This window comes from Dipteris shenzhenensis, chromosome 10 (genome assembly GCF_047967505.1).
Source record: "Dipteris shenzhenensis isolate YYH24624 ecotype China chromosome 10, Dip_SZ_1.0, whole genome shotgun sequence".
Classification (NCBI taxonomy): Eukaryota; Viridiplantae; Streptophyta; class Polypodiopsida; order Gleicheniales; family Dipteridaceae; genus Dipteris; species Dipteris shenzhenensis.
This window is the reverse complement of record NC_141605.1, coordinates 44,648,574-44,670,852: the sequence shown is the minus strand read 5'-3', so window position 1 is coordinate 44,670,852 and position 22,279 is coordinate 44,648,574. Positions and strand designations below refer to the sequence as shown.

Genomic DNA, 22,279 nt, shown 5'->3' with positions numbered 1-22,279 from the left:
TTCAAGTACTACACATCAAGCATTTCTAAGAAAGAACATAAATTAAGGGATATTTCAACTATATAGGGAAAAGCACATATGGTAACCTTAGCTCCATTATAATCTTTATATATAATAATAGACATGTGGATACATTACATCTTTGATCAAAATATAATCTATAGTGGCCATGACCTAGTTAATTATAAGAAGTAAACAAGGTCGCCAACCTATCTCTAATGGAATAGGGATTCATATATTCTTTCAAATCAAGTAGAATATTCACCTGGCAACTCGTTGAGATCTTGAAGCATGATGGGTCTCTCTATCGTGCAAGATTGACTATCTCCCTCACATGAGTTCACCCTGTACATTTCAAACATATATTAAGACTAGAAGACAAATATGGAATTTCAAAGAAATCTTGCATTTCCATATTGATATCTTTTCTAGGACTATGCATTTTGTGAACTAGAATAGACTCATCAAGGAGGAGGGGGGAAATGAAAGACATTAAACATATTTTAAGTAATACTATTAATGTTAGTAACACTATTAATTTTGCAGATTTGTGGACTTGCAAAGATTATGTACTATTGGGCTAAATACAAAATTTTCATAGAAAACATGGGGTGCATATTTTGCACATAGAGCACCTTTCTTGCACTTCTTTGCCACACCATGGTTTCAAGGGATGCATATTGTTTAGTTGGCTTTGGCACTCCATGATTATTCCAGAGAGGATAGAAGAGGTTTCCAATGAAGTCTCTTGTACATGTTCAACCTAAACACACAAGTACACTAAAATTGAAGTCATCATATTTTCCATGAAATAAAAATGGCTAGAATTCTAGGAATAGCCACATTAAACAAATTATTACTACTAGATTTCCCTTCTAAGTGTTTGTAAGTACAACTTAGAGTAGCTACATAAATTACAACATTAACTAGTAGCAATTTTTTTTTATTTAGTAGTAGAAATTTATTATAATAGGCATCTACAAAAAATTTCCCAATATTTTTCCTTACAAATCCTTCAAGAGCAGTATGACTAAACTTTGTCTTTGCTATGTAGCCTTAAAAATCTAAAGCTTTTGTATAAATAAAATCTAAATGAATATAAATCAAGCCAAATTGATCCTTAAAATAAAACAAAATTCCGATGTACTCCTCATAATAGGTTATAACCTTCATAACCCATTAGCTCTATTATTTGTAACAAGGAATGCTAGCCTTAACATCTCAACCACCAATAACATTAATTGGGGTGCAAACCATTGTATAGACATATGCTTTCAGATGGTCTGTGTCAATAACCCACACTAGACTCATCCATTTTATGTAGGATTCCAAAAGTAGCAAAATGAACACGATGTGTACTGAAGACTGCAAATAACAAAAATAGTCCACATCCTCATTTCCAAACTATGCATACTTGTGAAGACAACTTTTAATTTTTCAAAAATAGAAATTCTTATCAAAATCAGTTTCCCAAATGTAGTATTTAATATGTGCAACTTATCTTCACACATTGTTATAACCTTTTCAAAAGCCATTCAATTCTAAAAAGTAATCATTTTGAGAGTTCAATGTATTGTATGAAAAAGTTTATAAGGGTAATTTGAGAAGTAAAGAGAATACCTTATATGAAAAATAAGTTTCCCAAATGTAGCATTTAATATGTGCAACTTATCTTCACACATTGTTATAACCTTTTCAAAAGCCATTCAATTCTAAAAAGTAAACATTTTGAGAGTTCAATGTATTGTATGAAAAAGTTTATAAGGGTAATTTGAGAAGTAAAGAGAATACCTTATCACTTAGATAACAAAGTCGCTGGGATTGTTGTCCACACTATACAACCACCAACATAACAATCCCCTCAATTTAAATACTTTTTAGCTCAAAAAACTAAGAACCAATACATGTTTTGTAGCACACTATAATGTTTTCCTATACAACTTTTATCATTGTGTAAAATTACAACCAAGACCATAATAAAATAAGCATTTTCGATGACAGATGCATAATTTCTTGAATATGAATATGAAGCTTACAAGATTTTCCCTTGTGTTAGTCAAGCCCACTTGAATCTCTCCTTCTAAATTCACTAGCTCATGCAATAGTAGACCATCAAGATTCTCACCACAAAGATGCCTAGAAAAAGGTTTGGTAAGCATCACACCTTAGCAAAAAGACTGCTTGCTTAAAAGCTAATTTGAAGCACAAGCATTAAGATCGTAAGAATAAATCTCTGAACATGAAATACAATTAATGCATATTCTCACTCCAAAGAGTATTAAGTCAATAAAGAGAGCTGAAAATTATCCTAAAGAAACAAAATTGTAAATAGGAGACAAATTTATCCTAATGAAACAAAAATACCCATAACCAAAGATAGTCCAGAATTTTTCGTAGAGACATTACAGTTTCACCCATACCTTTGTTTTAGTTGTAGCTCCTGGATTCTCTTCTTCATGTTGTTGACCTCAGCCTTTTGCAACATGAAATAAGACAAGCGCACCAATGCTTCTTTAAACTAAGAACATATCTATAAGCTACAAAGTACTCTTAAAATAAATGAAACCAAAATACCATGTGCATCCCCATGGCACACATGCACTCACACAAGCCCTTGTACATGCATGAGTATGCATGACTGTGCACATATAAGCATACATATATCACACAATCATGCAACCATGCATGCACCCCATCATTAGATACAATTACAAAAATGGAAACTAAATGTCCTAACGCATGCTTGCACATACTTAAACCGAACCTCTTTCACTTACACTTTGGTGCCTCATGCAAAACACGCACGAACACATGCACATGTAGAGACCCATAAACCCCCTCGTCCAACTCTCACTTGCATGCAATTTTAACGAATGTACAAAGTTAAGTCATCATGCACATCACACATTCACTCATCCATGTGCTTGTACTACGGGGGTGTGTGTGTGTGTTACTATGAGATGCCTAGTGCAACCTTGAATGGCACCAATATCTATTGAAGAGAAATTTCAACCCACTCGAAGATTTCTTGGCACAACCTTGATCAATGACACGTGCCCATATTTCCTCTTCAACCAAAGTGACATAGAGATCGGCTCTTGTGAGCATAGAAGAGACCATAAGACGGACCATCAGAGCCTCGCAAGAGGCAGGCAAGAGGATGATAACAAAAATTTTCTCTGGTGATCGAACCCAGGGGCAAGAACGGATGAGACATAGTAGAGACCCAATGAGCACGACTCAGCAGACCCAACCTCAAGTGGAATCTCACATCGGGATCACAGACCTCTCCTCTCTACTATTTGATGTCAAGAGACAAACCACTAGAGTGAAAATAGCACTTGTTGGATGAGGGGCTACCTCCTAAATATTATTGAGGAGGAGGGAGGGACTTGAGCAGACTAGATGTGTTAAGCACTAGCAACATTTGATTATTTTTTTCCTTACTTGATGAAACTATCCTCTCTAGATCTAGAGCCTCTCAATGCTCACCATCTATCCTTAGTTGCCTGGTGGAGTTGGTCTCATAGACAACATACATAGATCCTATCACTCAAATGGATAGTTGATCAGGTGGTCAACATCCAAGCATCTCCCTCTTTGTCCTTAGCTTTGGGGTCCTGTCACTCAAATGGATAGTTGATCAGGTGGCCAACAGCCAAGGATCCCCATCTTTTTCCTTAGCTTTGGGGTCTTGTATCAAACATTAACCTTGGACTTAGGTGCCTGCTTAGTGGTGCCACCCCTTACCTTTCATTGTATTTGGGGATTTTTAAGTCTTCATAGGCATTAATAATCTCTCTCTCTCTCTCTCTCTCTCTCTCTCTCTCTCTCTCTCTCTCTCACACACACACACACACACACACACAAGAAAACAAATAACCTACTATGCAAACTGCTTCTATCTAATGCTTGTCAAGCATGTCCATCATTTGAATCATGCTCTATACACATTCAACAAGGGTGTGCTCTTTACTTTTGCTACTCCATTTTGCTATTGTGTCTTTGGCAAGGGAAATTCTTGTGTATTTCCTACTATTTCCAAAACCAAGTATATACTTTAGATACATATTCTCCCCCATGATCAAATTTAAGGCATTTGATTTGATAATCAATCCAAATTTGTGCCATAGGCTTGAACTCTTTAAAGCTTTCAAGAAGTTTAGTCCTTTTCTTCATGAAGGAGATAAATACTTTTCTAGTGTAGTCATAAACAAATGTAATAGTATTTGCTACCATTGACTGATGGTCATGTACCCTGTAATAGTATTGGTCATGTACCCTGCAATATCACTGTGCACCAATTCCAATCCTCTTGATCTACCCTTGGAAAAAGAATCTCTATTCTATTTCCCATAAAGGCACCTTCAACACAAATCCGCCCCTTTGATGGGAGTCATTGACCATGTTATAATCTTACGGATGTAACATGAAGATGTCCACACCTCTGTAATCAAGAGTCAATACTCTCAACCCATGTCTAATGGCTCCTTCTTGATAGCAACTTGTCATTGAAGAGAACTCAAATGTTCTAATCAACAGATTCCAAAATTTATAGCGAATCATGGCAAGTCCTAGCACACAAAGCCAATCACAAATGAATGTTAACTCCCTATTCAAAAGCTAAATTGTTATGTCCTCAATCCCTTCGATGGGAGACATCCTGGTTGATCTCACCATTTGAAAGCTAAATCGGTATGTCACTTATCCCTTTGATTGGAAATGGATGATTTTCTTCTAAATGGAAATATGGAGCTCCCTTCATTGGATCAAGTGTCTTGAACCACCAGTCTTTTCTACACCACATGCTGTGATGTACTTGATTCCACCATCCAAACATCTGGTCAGATTCCACCATCCGCAAAGATGTTGCTTTCGTTTCACAATTCCAAAGTATGTCACCTACATTAAGGTTCTTCAATGACCTATAGCTTTGACCTTTTGCTCCTCCTAATCTAAGTCTAGCTTTCTACAAGTTGTTCAACCTATTTTATGAGCTATTTTGCTTCCATTTGAGCTTTCTCTTAGACTTTAGGTCCTTTAGTAGTAGCTTCCTCAAGTCGAGGACTTCTCCAGAGAACACATGCACACAAGCTCTTGAAGAACTCCAAAATGAAAAAAAACAAAGAGAACCTTATCAAACTCAACGTCCCCTCCACAACACCAAGAAGCTCATATACCTACTTCGACTTGTCACATTAGAAAATCAAAACTAGAATAGACAAGGGGAGGGGAAAACATTTCTAGGACACACAATCCAGTCCCTCACACTGAGACTTCATCACCTGCGCTACACACTCAACCTAAAAAAATTGAAGAACCCACATGAGAAACTAACACATAGTCAGGGTAGAGTGGGATTAACACATAGTTAGTGTATCTAAGAGCCGAAAATAGAGTGTTGACACAAAAACGAGATCCTTAACCTTCACCCTCGCACATTCCAAAGAAGGAAACTAAAGTAAAGAGAGGCTGATGACGCAATGTGTCTTCTCAATCACTCTCACCTACTAGGATGGAACCATACGCTCTAATACCTTAGACACATACTTTGATACAATGATAAAGTGAGCACACTCTACACACACAATGAAGAGGGAGGAAAGAGACACCCTATTGGCTATACAAAATGTACACTCTTCCTTCTGCTACAAGGGAAGATTATACAATGTACACTCTTCCTTCTACTGATAAAAGAGGATTTCGAACGCTAATGTGTATTGTCATATGTCCATAAGGCCTATTAACACTCGGACTTAGGTCACTTCTAGAGTTCTCCGTATTCCTAGTCGTCGTGTACGTATGTCCCATCATATGTAGATTAATGATGACCATCCCAATGACCCATACACAAAAAGTGTCATGGGCATTGGAGCATCCCCCAATGAACTATGAAAGAAGAAAGTGAAAATAACCTACCATTTGGCATGTCGCCATGGATTAGTGCCAAAAAGTTAGGCCTCAGTAGCAGCCCCCTTGCCCTAGGAGGCACCACATGCACTATGCACTCTTCTTCTTTATATAAAAAAACTCTCATCCATCCTTTGTAGCCCTATCGAGGGGCACCCGCCGTAGGCCTTTGCTGCAAGCAATAGGATTTCGTCTGGTAGGCAAGCACCCTACCGCTAAGAGACGGGCCATGGGGAGGATGGGACAAATCGGTGTGACGACAACACAGACTGAATCTTAGTGGATCGTAACATAGCACATGTGATATAGGTACAAACCCATCATTATAATACATCATCATTTTTTGTCCTCTGTGGCACAACCTTCCAGGCAACATCGTTCTACTTAACACTATTGAAAAAAAGTGTTTTCCCAAGTCTTTAGTCCACCACCTGATTAGGAACAACAGTACATTGTTGATCAAAGTTTTCTTCAATGCTACTAACTTCTCCTCACAACTTTGACAATGCTCCAAACTCTCTCGACCCATCTTGCCAAACACCATGCAATCAATGGCTATAGAACATCATCCATGATTACAAGCGTGCATAAATAATCAAGCTACATCTATTCCTACAATCTATAGTTCTCTCTCTTAATCGGAAGAAATGATTGCCAACCCAAATCTATTTGCACGAACTACTCAAACACATAACGGAATTTCAAAATTTTATTGTGGATTGATTGGTAGAGAAAAGAGTGTGAAACATTGCCTTGGAGTTGCACACAAATGAAGAACCCAATTGATGCTTGCAAACTTGTGGTCACAAATCAACTAGGTTGCAAACTACTTCAGGAAGCAGCTAGAGGAAAATGTGCCTTGCTCTCGAAGATGCTTCTGCCGTTGATCAATGGCTACGAGCCTCTGAATATACATATTTTGTTGCTTTGAGCCACATGGATTATTACTGTAGAGACCTATGATTCAGTCGTAGCCTTAGCTTTAATGTGGAGAATGTCGTTTATATTTGAACACCAAATTCAAAGCGATGGAATGGCTAAAATTCTAGAGTCCATGTCATTCCTCTCCTTGCACATAGGTGCACGGGCGTTCTTTGTTTCTCATCACCTTCATTTACTGCCAACCCGAATTGAGGAGATTTAGATAGACGAGCGTTCAAAAGGAATATCTTGACTATAAGTCTCTTTCGAAACTAGTTGTTTAATTTCCGGCTTTCCCTTCGTTTCTCTCACCCTTTTGAAGAAGCACCTTCCAAATCTGTGCCTCAGTTCCCTCGATCGGGCTTCCTTTCCTTCTGATCTTTGATTTGAGCTACTGTTGCATCACTACTACTTCTGTTAAATGCAAGAATGACGAAAGGTTATGTGGGAAACTTGCTACTAGAAAGTTCCTCTAGAGGGAAGTTGTTGTATAGGAAAAACTCCTGTAAGGAAGTTCCTGGATAGGAAAGTTGCTATATAGGAAAAGCGAAAACACCACTAACGATCCAACTAACCCTCGACCAAACCTAGGGATTCCACTAACTAGTCAAACTTGACCAATACCAAAGAGATCCCCATTTTCCCAAACCAAGCCCAAAAACACCACCCTTTCCTAAGACCCTTGAAGGGCCCAACAAGAGAGACTTTTGAGCTGATGTAGAAACCCAAGCTTCATTGGAATGTTGGAATCGGAGTCCTAGTGTGTGTGTGTGGTCCTAGAGTCCTAGGAGTGTCCTACAGTTGTGTGAGTGTGAAGAGTCTTGAGGCCACTTGTGCCACCTCATATGGTAGGTGTGATTCCTTCCCTAGATTATAGGATCTAGACTCTCTTGTGTGTGACCTCATCTATGAGGTGTCTGTGTGGGAAGATAAGGCTTTCCCAGCCTATAAATGAGGCTATGTACTTGCTATGATTACACAATCTATCAACATCAGTTCATGCCTCAGCTCTTGTCTCCAATCATGTGATTGAGTGTCTCTCACCCTCTCCCCATTTTCAACAGTTGGTATCAGAGCCACCTTGAAGCTCCTGCCTGATGGCATTCCTCTCCGATTGAGTAGCTCTACCTTTGCCAACAAAGACTTTCTGTTTTTGCTACTGTGACTGGCTATTGGGAGCTGTTAAGATGTTTCACGAGTTGCTAAAGCTCATCGGCCATTGTTGAACCGGATTTGCACCACTTGTTGTCAGAGCTCACGGCTCGTCATCTACGTCATTCATCAAATTGCTATCTCCACTGTTTGCTACCTCTCTTGTCCGCGCGCTGATGTTACCTCTTGCCCACTATCTCCTCCGCTAACTCCTCTGCTTGCTATCTCTCTCCTCCCTCGCAATCTGCTCACGCCTCCCTCGCAATCTGCTCACGCATCCCTCGCAATCTGCTCATGCCTCTCTCGCGGTCTGCTCACGCATCTCGGCCAAGAATTCTGCCCATTGCTCTTGCCGCTCCTCACTCTCCTCCTCCTGCCCCTGACCTGCGATAACTCCTGCGAAGGTGTCGTTGCGATGATGTTGGCGGCGTCTCGCATATACCGGCGACAGACGACCTGCATCTGAAATGAGCCACCATTCTTGGGATTCCAGCTCCAAAATCGCCGCCACATTTGGAGGGGATTCAGACCGACCTTGAAGCCTAGCATTTCTGCTCCATTTTATGATCTGAAGCTTCCCTAGTATTGCTAGAACACTATGCTCTAGGAAATTTTGAAAAGCCCCAATTTTATGCAAACCCCAATTTTGCAGCAACCCTAACCCAAAAATTTAGGGCTTTTCTGTCCTGTGTCTTCCTTTGGCATAATTGAAGCTTCTACCATGTAAAATTTGGGCCTTTTTTGCAAAATTTGAGTAAACATTGTAAGGGATTTAGACACTGGCTGTGATAACAGCTAAGACCTTCCCACCAATGGATAGCATAAAAAACTCCTCGTTCATCGAGAAATTCTCAGGGAGCAATTTCCCAACTTGGCAGACGAAATTCCGGCTTCTTCTTATGCGAGAAGGCATATGGAATATCACCAATGGCAAGGAGCCAAAACCCCAAAGTGATTATGCTAGAATCAGTTGGTGGGAGAACCAAAATGATAAAGCAATGGCTATCATTGGCCTAGCTTTAGCTGACAACCTTATCCACCATGTGGATTTTGATAAGACTGCAAATGACGTTTGGGAAAAATTAGAGAATTTGTTTGGAAATAAGATCAATAATTCCAAAGTATTTCTCAAACAAAAACTCTTCAAGCTCAAGATGAAGGAAACTGAAACCCTCAATGAACACTTGAGCAATCTTGGGTCAATTCTCCAACAATTATCTGCCATCCGAGCCATTGTTGAAGATGATGATCAAGTTGCTGTACTTCTCTCAAGTATTGAAGACATTTCCAAGTACAATGAGATCCTTGCTGTCCTAAGAGTCAGCCGCAATATGAGCTTTAAGGATATGGTAGCTCATCTCATTGATGAGGACCGTAGGCTTACAAAGAAAGCAAAATCTTCCTTTGAATCTGGCAAAGCATTCTTTCTCAAGAATACGCCCAAGAAGAAAGGAAAACCTCTTAAATGTAATTACTGTCAGAAGCTTGGCCATCCAGAGGATCGTTGCTTCAAGAAGATGGCAAAGGTACAAACCAAAGAACATGCCAATCTGGTTGCGGAACAGAGCGAGGACGAAGACGATGAAGCTACACCTTTTGGACCTCAGGAACAAGCCTGCACTGCTGCTGTTTCTGGTCCATCCCTCCATGAGGTGATAGATGAAGAGTGGGCTTTCTAGAGTCATGTGTGTAAGGTACTCTGCCTTGGGTAGTCCCCCTAAAATGATGTAATAATTTGTCATTTTGTATGCCTTGTCCTATAAAAGGCTCCACTTATTTCCATGTACCTAGTTAGGAGACAGGGGGGTTGTTATGTCTTTCCTTTATCAGGCCTAGCCGAGTTCCAGGATGTTGGTGTACTCCCTAGACCTATGAGTTGGTCATGCATCCATGCTCAGATTTGAGTCTCTGATCACGTTGACACCTAAGCCATGAGAGTGCTTGGTTCAACCTCTGAATTATGCTCAGCTGTTAGCCTTTGAGATTGCCTGGGATGCACAATCTGGATGATGTCATCGTTTCTCACCCTAGCTCCGAAGGGGGGTTTGTTGGAATCGGAGTCCTAGTGTGTGTGTGTGGTCCTAGAGTCCTAGGAGTGTCCTACAGTTGTGTGAGTGTGAAGAGTCTTGAGGCCACTTGTACCACCTCATGTGGTAGGTGTGATTCCTCCCCTAGATTATAGGATCTAGATTCTCTTGTGTGTGACCTCATCTATGAGGTGTCTGTGTGGGAAGATAAGGCTTGCCCAGCCTATAAATGAGGCTATGTACTTGCTATGATTACACAATCTATCAGCATCAGTTCGTGCCTCAGCTCGTCTCCAATCATGTGATTGAGTGTCTCTCACCCTCTCCCCATTTTCAACATGGAAGCCACCGTCAAAATGTGTTCTTGATAACCTAACCCCGTCTCTTTGTTGTTGATTCACACTCCACGGACAATGCATTGTAAGACCTTTCTATACTTTTGTTTCATCTTTGTTCATGCTTACAGTAAAAAAATCTGAAAACACTAACCTCGAGCTCATCGCTCGCTGCGTTTGATGGCTTGCATCCCTCGTGATAGCGACAGTATCTCTCCACGATCTTTGGCACGCTGTTCACAAGAAACCAAACGTTCCTGCCTGTCAGAACTAACAGCGCATACCTGCTAGGCTTTCAGGTGAAAGCAAAATTTTTCTCGAAATGAACACCAACTTGGTACGAACATTTTCTAAAGTCGAGCCCCCCTCTTTCCCCCAATTCAGGACTATCACACATCACACATCTTTAGGTTTTAAAAGTGAAATGTTTCCAAGCTTGCATTTATCAGATTAATATTCTTGACGACCATCCTTTGAAGAGCAAGGCAGAAGTGTATGCGAACCAAAAAATCCTCTTTTTTTGTGGTAATTTTATTATTCTATTCACAAGGGGTAATACTAATGCCATTCTCCAACACTCTTGATTGAGTTTCAGGCTGCATGGGCTGGCAAAAACACTCTCTCCTCATTGTCTAGGTCGACTGTTTGGCTCTACCGTACTTTGTTTTGTATTAACAGGTGCGTGCAATACACTCACACTCCTAAGCACAAGTACAGACAATGAATCAAAGAACAAAGAGGTAGAACAAGAAATACTGCAATACAAATCTTTAATGGCTCTTGTTCTAAAAGAGAAGAAAACGTAGATCACAGACCACCGATGTTTCATGCAAGGTCAAACACCTAGATTGTTTATAGCCTTTCGCCCCCTTTCCCCCTTTTTTCTTTTCCCTGTCGGGAAAAAGAAACAACCAAAAGTTCTACGTTTATTGAAGACCTGAAACGATTTTTTGTGTGTGCTATAGTGAGTGCATAAGCTTGAGTGGCACTATTGTAGAACACCTTTTACCCTCTATCTAACGTCCATATTTTTCATAGTACGTAGAAGAACTTTTTCTGATTTCCGATGATTATAGGCAGGCCCGAATGGAAGTGTTATTTTTCGACTAAAAAAGAAAGGCTCAGCTTCTTTTGTTGCTAACCATCAGAAAAATACATAATGGTTTATCATTTTGCTTGATTGGAAATCACATCTTTTGATGGTTTATGGTAGGCGTCAGAATCACGATTGAATTTTGATGACTGAGGTTAATTATCCTAATATTTAATTAGTATTCATTAAGTTTCGAGTTTTACTTAGCTTTCTAGTGAGTAAAGTTTTTTGCTTCAATCTTAATTAGTATTTAATTAAATCTTTAACTTTAGTTAGTTTTTTCGTCTTAATTAAAGTCTTTTGCTTTTGTTTTTCAAAACAAACCTTCTTCAACTATTTAAACATCAGTAGAAACCTTAAAAGGCATAGAAAATCAGTCATCCTTAGTGGCCCTTGTTCTTTTTTATAAAGTGTTTGGTATCTTGGTTAAAAATACTTTGGACATGTTACTGTAGATACTCAATCTTTCCTACTGCTTTTCTAAGGGAACTTTCCTTAAAAATTGCATGAAATCTCAATCTTCTTCCAAGAATTCGTGTCTAAGAGAAAGGAGTTTCAAAGTTCACATTTAGCTTGATGAATCTATGAAACACGTTTGCGTAAATTCCAATAAAAGCTTGTGATTTCTTATGTAGATAAATGTTCTAACAATATGAGTCGGAAGGGCTTTTGGAAAAGAAATAAGATGCAAGAAACTGACAACATGGAGGACATTAGCATGGACCAATGCTCACTCACGCCTAAAGGCCTTTATGAGCAAATGAGTGTAGAGAGAATGCCACTGGAAGAAAAGGCTACCCATAGAACGTCTGTCCAGTTAGAGGATATAAAACAAGGGCGCAAAAAAATGGCAAATAGTAAAACCCTCGACTTACAAATGCTCCAAGCCGAATCACTCAAGTGGGTTGGGGAGGAGGCTGAAATTTGGTAATGCCACATGTTTAATCAAGCACTCCAAGAAGGATTTCACCCTCACTGGACAGAAAATTGACTACACGATAATGGTGAGCTCCACTATGGTGGAACTATTAGAGAGGAAAAAGTCAGCATGTGAGGAGAAATGTACTCAAAGACAACCCTAAGGCAGGTTTTAGGCACACATTTAGCACATTGATCACATGGTTACTTATGGAGGAAAAGCCAACTACAAGATGAAGGCCTATCTTGCCTTTGACACAGTCCCAAGGCTTTGACTCTGGCAGAGAATGCAAAACATGTGAGTACCCAAAGACTACATGCAAGCAATCATAAAACTTTATGAGCAGGTTCGGTGTTGTGTCAGGATGAGAGGGCACTTATCTGAGACCTTTTTACAGCAATATTAGAGTAAAGCAAGGTTTCCCAAGCTCACCACATCCTTTGGGCTTTGCATTGAGAAGCTGGAGGAATTGGTTACAAGATATACAGCCCAAGAGGGGCAAGTGGGACCTCAAATTCATGCATGAGTCATTCTCGTATTGATGGCATTGTCATAACACCAAAAGCACAAGAAGATGCTTAAAAATTGATGCAAGTAAACACAGACAAAACAAAGATTATCTTGGTGAAAACTCTAAAGCGAACACAGCCTCGTACCAATTATCGTGGGGAGGACCTTCAAGTTGTAGAATCCTTCAAACCATCGATGGCATAGATGTGTGGACAAAAGGATTCAAGCTGGCTGGAAAAGCTACTATGCCTTTGAGAATACTTGTAGGCAGGCTAAGATACGGAGCTGGAATTTGGAAAAGTATCTCTTTGATGCATTGGTTATGTCCGTGGTGCTTTAGGGGGTAGAGGTCTGGGGTGGGAGCTTATCCAAGTCATCTTGGAAGAAGCATTTTATAACCAGCTTCCCGGGAGTGGAAGACACTATTTTTCCGTATTCCATCCTACTCGTAGAGACTGGAAGCACCCCATTGGAGCTCTTCACACGATGGAGAAAATGTCACAATACTTGGTTAAGGTCACCGATTGCCTAAGAAGAGACTCCCACGTCTGTTATGGGAAGCAAATTCGAAGTTACCAAAACTGGCAAGAGTTAAATTCTAGTGTTGGGTTGGATGGGAGTCACAAAGCGATGGGGTGCAGAAGCATTATTGGTGTCTTTGAGTAGTAGGAAGGACTGAAGTATCAGCAATGACAAAAAGTCCTGAAGAATTGTAAGCAAAAGCAACAAATTCTCTCTTCGTACAAGAATAGGGGCTACTAAGAATGGCTAATTTTCATGCTCTATAACGTTTCTACCGATGTCCACGCAAGGCCTTCTGTCCTAATGTTTTCACGTATTTCCAAGCAATAACACAATGATTTCAAACTCCTCTAACCCAATGAGGAAGAGCACTCATAACTTGAGGTGACATCAATATAGAACTTAAATCTGTCTTGTTAAGCTCAAGAGAAGTAAATCTGGTGATCATGAGCTCTTTTCTTAAGATGGGAGCGCTTTTAAGGCCATTAGAAAGTTCTCTAACAATACTTCAATTCAAGAAATGTTGATTTCGTAATATAAGAGAAGTTTTCTAAAGTCTATAGAAGTTAAAACAAGAACCTTTAACATTATATCTTTCAAAAAGCTTAACATAAAATTGTCCCAAAAACATAAGTCGATCCAAGAACTGTAACTTTCTCGTACTGCCGCTATAGGCAAAAGCTCTCTAGTAAGGAGAATCTTAAGGAACTTAATGTTTAAGTCTAGATGTAGATGCAACGTTTCTATTATCATCATTAGGGAAATAACTGAAATCCCTATAGTTGTATGTTTTCCACCACCTTATTTTTGAAAAGGACATCAGCTGGCCTTTTGCCCTCAACATTTTCTTTGGGCTGATAGGACTCCCAAATTGTCTTGTGCTGATTGTAGATTTGTGGAGGAGATTGTTGTACTTTGGTTTTTCAAGGTCTATTGCATATTTTCCTGAACAAGATTGTGGTCATTTCTCTCTCGCTGCCCCTCTCCTACCAATTCATGCATCCTCACTTGGCTACTCTTCACAATTTCTTGGTAATCCTCCATCTAGACTTGACAACTCTTTAGGACATCTAATGCATCGCTGTGAAAATTTTTAAGAATCTGAAATCCTGCATGTGGTCTCTTATGTTGTCCATCATAGGGATTGATTTTTTCAATGCACATCATGGGACATTCTTTCTGTTTTGGACCCTTGGCTGGTTTCTTGACATAATGGAAATGGAAAATTGATAATTTACATTCCTTACAGAAAGCTCCACCAGAGATCCCAAAATGCAGCAATCTGCTGCCCTTGATGCTCTATGGCGAGCACAAGGCTCCTACTTCTGTCTTTGCACTCCTCAGGTTGCATGCTCCTCAGTGGGATTCAGTGACCATCTGGTGTGCAAGTTCCTTAGGCAGCACCTTCCTTCACACATGCTCTTCTACTGGCTATAGATGGTGATGCTCAATGAGTGAGGAATGCCTCCAAACGGAACTACTACTTGTGCCCACAAATGGGCTTATTCATAGGGATTTAGGCCCTTTAGACTGGCCATGCTGTACTGTCCGTACCTGCTCTCGTTCAGTCTGTATGCTGTTCACAGGTTTGCCCAAAGCTCCTGCCACCAGCAGCCCATGTGGCAAGCAAACATGTGGCTGCCCACATGTTTGCTTGCCTATAGTGCTGCCCACATGCTTGCTTGCCTTGGGGACATCCCTCTCCACCTAGATCTGGTCATGTGGCATAACAGCAGATTCTCATCCCCCCATTCCTACATTGGTACCATGTCCTATGCTCTCCTCCAATACTTTCAAACCCGTGTGAGGTTCTCAACAGGACTAACTCTCTAACCTAAGTAATTTCTTGAATTCATATTCTATTGCTCGCACATTTGATTGCAGATTTGTATGCAAGAAGTAAGAAGGGAGACAATTGAAATACCTCCTAGAATTTGGCATTATGCACTCTATTTTTATCACGCTTCCCTTGCATGTTGGTGACCTTTGACACAGAAAGTGCAATGCATCGTTAGTCCAAGCAATAAAATCAGATTCACGTCCAGAAATTCCCGGCTGAAAAGACAATGATACCACCTTGGATCTCTCATCAGCACATCCTCTTTTGTCTCCATCTCTTGCATGTCTCATAAATTACACAACCTTAGGTCTTGATGGTGTCATGTGGCCTCAACCTCTTGCCTTGCCTAGATCTAGAATCGGTGTTACAATGCAGGTATCGTGGTGCCTTGATGAAGGCATAATCAGTCATGCCAAGGAAATGCTCTCTATAGAGAGAACCACTTTGATGACATGGGGCTGTGCCAGAGATGTGGGTGTACAAGCCACTTGTTGTCTCTGATGACTTGATGAATCTCTCGTGTGTTAAACATAGGAAGAGAGCATCCAAAGAGTTGTAGAATGGGGAGAGGTGACCGATAGACATGCCTTCATAGGTAAATCAGCTTGCGGCTTGGATGTACCAACACTTCTCATCCCCATTGGGTACAAGTTGCATGGAAGATGAGAGAGCTCTTCATGGTAGTCTCTCTCTATCTATACTAGCCTTGCCATGATTTGATCGAGGCATGAGATGATGTAGAAATGAGACAATTGTGAGTAGAGGTCTTGTTGCTAACTCTGTAATTATAATATCATGTGGAGAACATCTCATTCCTTGAATCATGTGTGCAAGCATCATAACTTGCAATCCGAGATCCCAATGAATCATGTGTGAAAGCATCAAAACTTGCAATTTGAGGTCCCACTTCGCGAATACGAAATGATTGAACAATGAAACATCAAACGACGAGCATAAATTATTAATAACATTTACGAGACATTGCAAAAAGACAGGCAAGGACACCATATTGTGGATGAATTCCATTGCTTCTCATTGAGATGAAGGTGAAAGCTTTCTTGTGATACAAAGGAGAACTCTTGAAACTAGAGCATTCCATGCATCTCTCTTCTTGCACCCAATCTAGGGATTGTAGATCACATGATTGTCAAGATACATTCACTCTCTTTCATGTGCACATGAACACTTAATATGTATCACTAACGGCATGCAAGTGATTGTTTTGAAGGGTCACCACATGTGGTGTCACTGTGATTACAATGACTCATACCTATCTAAATGGTCTGCAAGTTTCAGTCTCTCAACATGCGGTGCCACTTTGATTATAATGACTCATAGCTATCTAAATGGTTCAATCTCTCAACACGCTACATGACAGGCTCCATGACTCTTATCATGACTAGAACAAATTACCCTTCTTTCAGCATAGCCTTGAGCCCCCCTCTGTTCCACCACAAGGCTAATCGGGCTATCCTTGAGGATCTCATACAACTACACACATTCAAGACTTGATTAGCCTCTATCGAGCTTCTTGTGAAGTTCGGCTTCAATAGCTTGTGGACATCAGAGGAGGGCTTCACGACCTGCCAGGCTAGTATACAGGGCTCCCTCTTACGCTCTTTGAGGATATCGATCGGGCAGTTCTCTGTTTCATCACATCGACTACGCATTGTGAGTGGGCGGGTTGAGGGTATGCCTAGAGAGAGCCACATTTGCACTCTATGTGACCTACAATGCTTTCAGATGCCCTATTTACTATGAGATCTGGCGTCGTTACCATTGTCTTTTCAGGAATGGATTTAGATCCTTCTCCAGCCTTCTATCACACTTGGATTAGCGATGTTTGGCGATTTTCATTCGTGAGGCCGTATGACCCAAAGACCAACTAATCAGGCCACATGCTCGAGATGAAGGTCTTAGTTAGACCCCACTCAACGTGGGATCAATGATTTTTCCAATTGAATGGCATGGATCAGCAAGCCCCAGTGAGACTGCGTCGCTGAGACCTGAGGCGAAGACTTGTCAGCATGTCGACGCACAGATTAGACTTGGCGATCTTCCCTCCATGTTTACCAGACCAGAGGTGCGATTGACAAGTGTGACAGTGGCACTTGTCCAACGTAGAGTCACGACTAGGACAACGAACCATGCATACTAACGGATGCCAGCAGTCTATAATGGGTTTTATGCATGTGTTTCATGTTGTTCCAATGCCATACACTAGAGCCGCTCTTTGCTAAGGCCCTCTTATCCATTCTCAGCCACCACATTGGCTCATATCCTCAGGCAAGATATAAGGCACTACGACGGAGATGCCTCACCATAGTTCTTGTCCTCTCCATGGGCTCAACCATTTTGTACTTGTATTTATGTTTATGTTGTATTTGTCTCACGTGTAGATGTATCCTTCGAGGCTCCACCCATTTAGCTCATTATCTCTACTTTAATAAACTTTCTTTGTTTCTTTCTCTCTCTTGATTGGTCAGTTTCGTGTATCTTTACACAGACTACAGAGAGAGATCTATACAATATGTGGTATGTTGGAGATTGAAACAGAAGACTAGTTTGCTTTCAGATGCCTTGTGTACTATAAGATTTGTGGATGACATCATTGTCTATTCAGTAGCGAGGTCTTAGCACATCCTAATCAATGGCGTGCGGCTAGTTTCCTTCTTGAGGCCCAGAGGCATAGGGATCATCTCATACGAGCACAGAGGAGAGCATGCAAGGGACTGGAGAGTCTAGTCAGAGCACGATCACGGGTTTTTCCCTCGCGGATCCTAGCCAGGGACAATGGGGAACCAAACGTAGCAAAGAGTCGTAGTGCATGACTAGACAATACTTGACCGCGTGTGGACGCCTATCTGAGGATTGCATGCATATTCTCTCTTTTCAATGTGGGGTGAGGGCTGTAGGCATATTCTCTCTTTTCAATGTGGGGAGACAGAGCACTAGAGTGACGATAGCACTTGTCAGCAGACGATGGGCTACTTCACAGAGACTACAGAGGAGAAGGGAGGCACCTGAACAGAATGAGCAAGAGTAGAGATCCATCATTGATTTTCTTCCTCGATGCCAGCCCTCACCAGATTCAGAGCCATTGTCAGAAAAGCTCCTCTTGTCTTTCCTTAGTAGTCCCATAGAGTTGGTCCCAAATACAACTTACATAGGTCTAGACTCTAGTCACTTGGATGGATAGCTGACTGATTGATAGATGACCAGGGGCTCCCCTCGTTGTTTGCCCTTTTGGGTTTTTCCTCTCGTGCAATGACAGCTCGATGGATCTATTTCTCGTCTCACAGACATTAGCCTCGGGTATGGGTGCCCGTATAGTGGCCCCACCCTTAGCTTTCATTTTATATGGGTTTTTTTCACTCTCATAGATCCTTTGGTCTTTCATAGACGTTAATAAACTCTCCCCCACCCCCTAGTTATTCAATAAGACCTCCGATAGCTCTACATGTACATGACCTGCCTAGCACCCTACGACCTTTCAATAAAACTCAGCTTCTATAAAGATTACTACTTGTAGATCTTGGAAGAGGGTTTTATTAATCCCCTTGGCTATATTTGGATCCACTCCCGCATGCCTCAAGGATCTCGATGGGGCAGCTCTGAGTATCTTTTCACTAGCTATGTATTGAGATAGGATGAGTAGGGGGCACACCACACGAGAGACGGATCTGCACTCTATTCGACATGCAGGAGGTTGAGACAGAGAAGTACTTTGCATTCAGATGCCCTGTATACTATGGCACTCATGGATGGCTATTTAGGTGCAGATTTGGATCACTTAGAGATTTCTTGGTCCATCTTGATCAGCGATGCGTGGTGACTTTCCTCCTCGAGGCCTAGCAATGTAGAGACTGGCTCCTTCAATTGCAGAGCCGAGACTAAGAGGGCCCATCGGAGTCCAGCTAGAGGGTGATAACAGACTTCTTCCATTCTAGTGACTTGAGCCAAAGGTAGAAGGCGACGCAACACAACCGGGACTCAGAGAGTATGACGTGGTTATCCATCTATCCTAGAGTTCATCTAAAATGAGGAGCGTAGATATCTCCTCTTTACTATTCGACTTGGGAAGATAGACTATTGGAGTGACTCTTAGACGACGAGTTACGTACAGGAGGAGAAAGGGCCTAGGCAGACTAATTAGGGTAAGCACCAAGAACAGTCTATTATTGATTTCCTTCCTACCCTCACCAGAGCTAGAGCCACTTTTGGCTGTGATATCTCTTATATCCTTAGCCGATCGACAGAGTTGGTCCCCGAAACATCATACATAGGTTTCATCACTTAGATGGTGGGTTCTTCGTCTGTCCATTGATGAGGGTCTACTTCATAATACGGACATGCATATGTGTACTCTCCCATAGAGACAACATGGTGTTGTTAAAGTCTGAGGGCTTCTATGTGGGTGTGCTCGCTTGGAGAGGCTAGGTTAGGCTAGTTCAGCAGGCTGGTAGGGCTGAGTTGGGAGCCCATATTGGGCTCCAACCAAGGTAGGTTACCTGTCCTGACTGGTCAGTTCAACCTGACCTAACCTAGCCTTGGTTGGGTCGAGCTAGATGACCTAGTTGGTCGGGTTGTGCTGGTTGATCCACTTGGCAACCATACTGGCCGACAAGGTTGTGATAATGGAAGTGAGAGAGGGAGAGAGAGAGGAGTGCACACGATATAGCTACCTGTACACTAAGTTGTATTGAACATGAACATGAAGATATACATGTGAACCCCTTAGGATTAGGGTTAGGCTTTGTCCCTAATGCCCTATGTAGATGGTGCAATTTACACCATCCTCAACACCCTTTCTTAAATTGCACTGGGTAAGTAGAGGGTGCATGTACAAGACCTTTTTGTGTTTCGTTTGGTACATATGATAGCATTCAAAATTGGAAAAGAAAACTGAAAGAAATCAGAGTAGTATGTGCGTATATGAGCACAGTGAGTACGAAGCAAAAGCATGTACAATGAGTACAACTTACGATCCTGTACATAATGTGGACTTCTCCCTCTTAAGTTGTGGGTCATCATTTGCCTTTGGGAACCAAGCCTAGAAGATAGACCGAAGGGACGAGGAAGGAAAGCCAAAAAGTAAGATTCCCACCTGGATCGAAGACTGGTCGATCAAAAGATGACTGCGTGAATGATTGCATGTATGGCTGGGTGCTGAACATGTCATGAGTCGTCGTGGATTGTGCAGCTGCTCTGAAGAAAAGGCATTCGGATGTGAGGCTAGTCGATGTAGCTATGGAGAAAGAATCTGGTAGGTTGTGACATACGAGGGTGTCACCAACCCAAAAGAACTGACAACAATGTGTGAGGTATGCTGCAGTAGAGCTATAATCTCTGTCGAATGAGGCGGGGTCGAAGAAGACCGCATAGTCAGTGTGCACAGAGTGATCTAGGGGCTGCATAAAAGCTGGGGCCGAAGGTGCACGTGTGATACACTGCTTTGCTGAAGAAGAGGCCCGTACAAATAACAAGGTATGGCAACTTGTCGAACCTGTATGCTCAACTGTCATGAGCTGAAGGTTGTCTTATGTGTGCATAGCTAAACATCCATCGGCATGGGATGTAGCATCTGTCATAGGCTTGTCAAGAAGGACTTGATAGTGAAAAGGCCTAGAAGCCTGAAATACAACTGAAAATGCACAAGATGTCCCTGAGGCATATGAGGTGCCGAATGTTGATGAAGGGACTGATCTGAAGTCGTGGATCCAACCACTAATCTGCATCAAGTATGGATTGTATACTACAGCCATAAGTGCATGCTGAAACATTGAGTCTCTGTAGGTTGCGCTATGGCTGAACCTGATGATGTTCATTGTACTGGGGCAGGACCGTACTGATGCATAGGTATCCTTGTGCCAAGGAATGATCTGCTGATCAAAAGAGGTGGTGATCACTGGGTCCAAGGGTGGTGCAATGCGGCATGACTGAGCCGATGCTAAAATGTCCTAAAGACTGATTTGCTGATCTGAACTGCTGGTAGGAACCGTGTCCATGGTATGCTCCATGTCAGAGGTGAAAGCATCAGTGATGGATACTCGAATGGAATCACTTGATGAGCTGAATGCACTGTGGCATATATCTCCGCATACGGCTAGAGATGTGAGTGCCTCGCACTAAGGACTTACGTGCTGAAAAACCGCATGATCGTAACTGAACTCCTGCTGCGTATCTGCATCTGGTGTGCCAGTAGATGGAGTCGGATTCATGCATGAAAGTGATGGTTGTGCATTATAAGAATCAGTCTGTGATGATGTAGATGACACTGCCTCGTGCTGAGGACTTATCGTCAAATTTGCCTCCTGCTGAGGGCTTATTGCTGAATGTGCCTCGTGCAGAGGGGGCTTACCAAGGAATGCGCATGAATAGAAACTGCGGGCTGATCCATGATATCATGTGGAGAATTTGTGTATGATCTCTCAAGACCAATAAGGCTCGAATTGGTGTCATAAACCGGTACATACCCTGTGGCAATAAATGGTCGAAGAAGGTTCTCTGTCCACTCACGGATCTCGTCTGGAGTCATGACTGGTGTATTATCAACTGCGTGATGTGAATAACTCCATGCTGGAGGCAGTCTAGTGCTCTGTCTGAGAAGCTTACCTGTGTACCGAGGAGAGTGTCTACCCATGAGAACACCAAGTCAAAACCAAGTCATGTCAGAACAACTGTGCGCCAAGGATCAAGCCTGTAAGGAATCGATGACAACTGAGTGTCGGGTGTAGCCAAGAGGCTGTACAAGACTTATGTATGTGTGCAGGAACGAATGCCAAAAATAGTCAACAAATGTGACTGTACATGGGTGGTATGTGTATGCAAGATGAATGCAACAATCTTAAATCCGAGGAAGATCACTGCCAAGTGTCACACTGCGTGATGAATTGCCGAATATTAAAGGAATTGAACTGGTGTCAGATGTATGAATGTGTACACCGATGATAGATCTGATGGGATTGATGCCGTTCGGAACTAATCGGGTAATGCAGCAATGGCTTGCTTGGCTTGGTGAAGTTGGATCTCCTCTAAGGCTGAGCTAGT

The 22,279-nt window shown here is 41.7% G+C and overlaps 1 protein-coding gene across 1 annotated transcript in view; it reads right to left on the bottom strand.

The window, feature by feature from the left end:
- Positions 1-230: 230 nt before the first annotated feature.
- LOC147897882 (MADS-box transcription factor 23-like) overlaps positions 231-22,279 on the bottom strand; it is a 62,935-nt gene continuing 40,886 nt past the window's right edge. Inside the window, exons 3-8 of the mRNA XM_087380500.1 lie at positions 10,500-10,578; positions 2,421-2,473; positions 2,037-2,136; positions 1,792-1,833; positions 636-763; positions 231-345 (exon numbers count right to left, since the gene is read on the bottom strand). Of these exons, the coding sequence (XP_087236626.1) occupies positions 249-345; positions 636-763; positions 1,792-1,833; positions 2,037-2,136; positions 2,421-2,473; positions 10,500-10,578 (499 nt within the window). The 3' untranslated portion in view covers positions 231-248. The remainder of the gene's footprint in view (positions 346-635; positions 764-1,791; positions 1,834-2,036; positions 2,137-2,420; positions 2,474-10,499; positions 10,579-22,279) is intronic.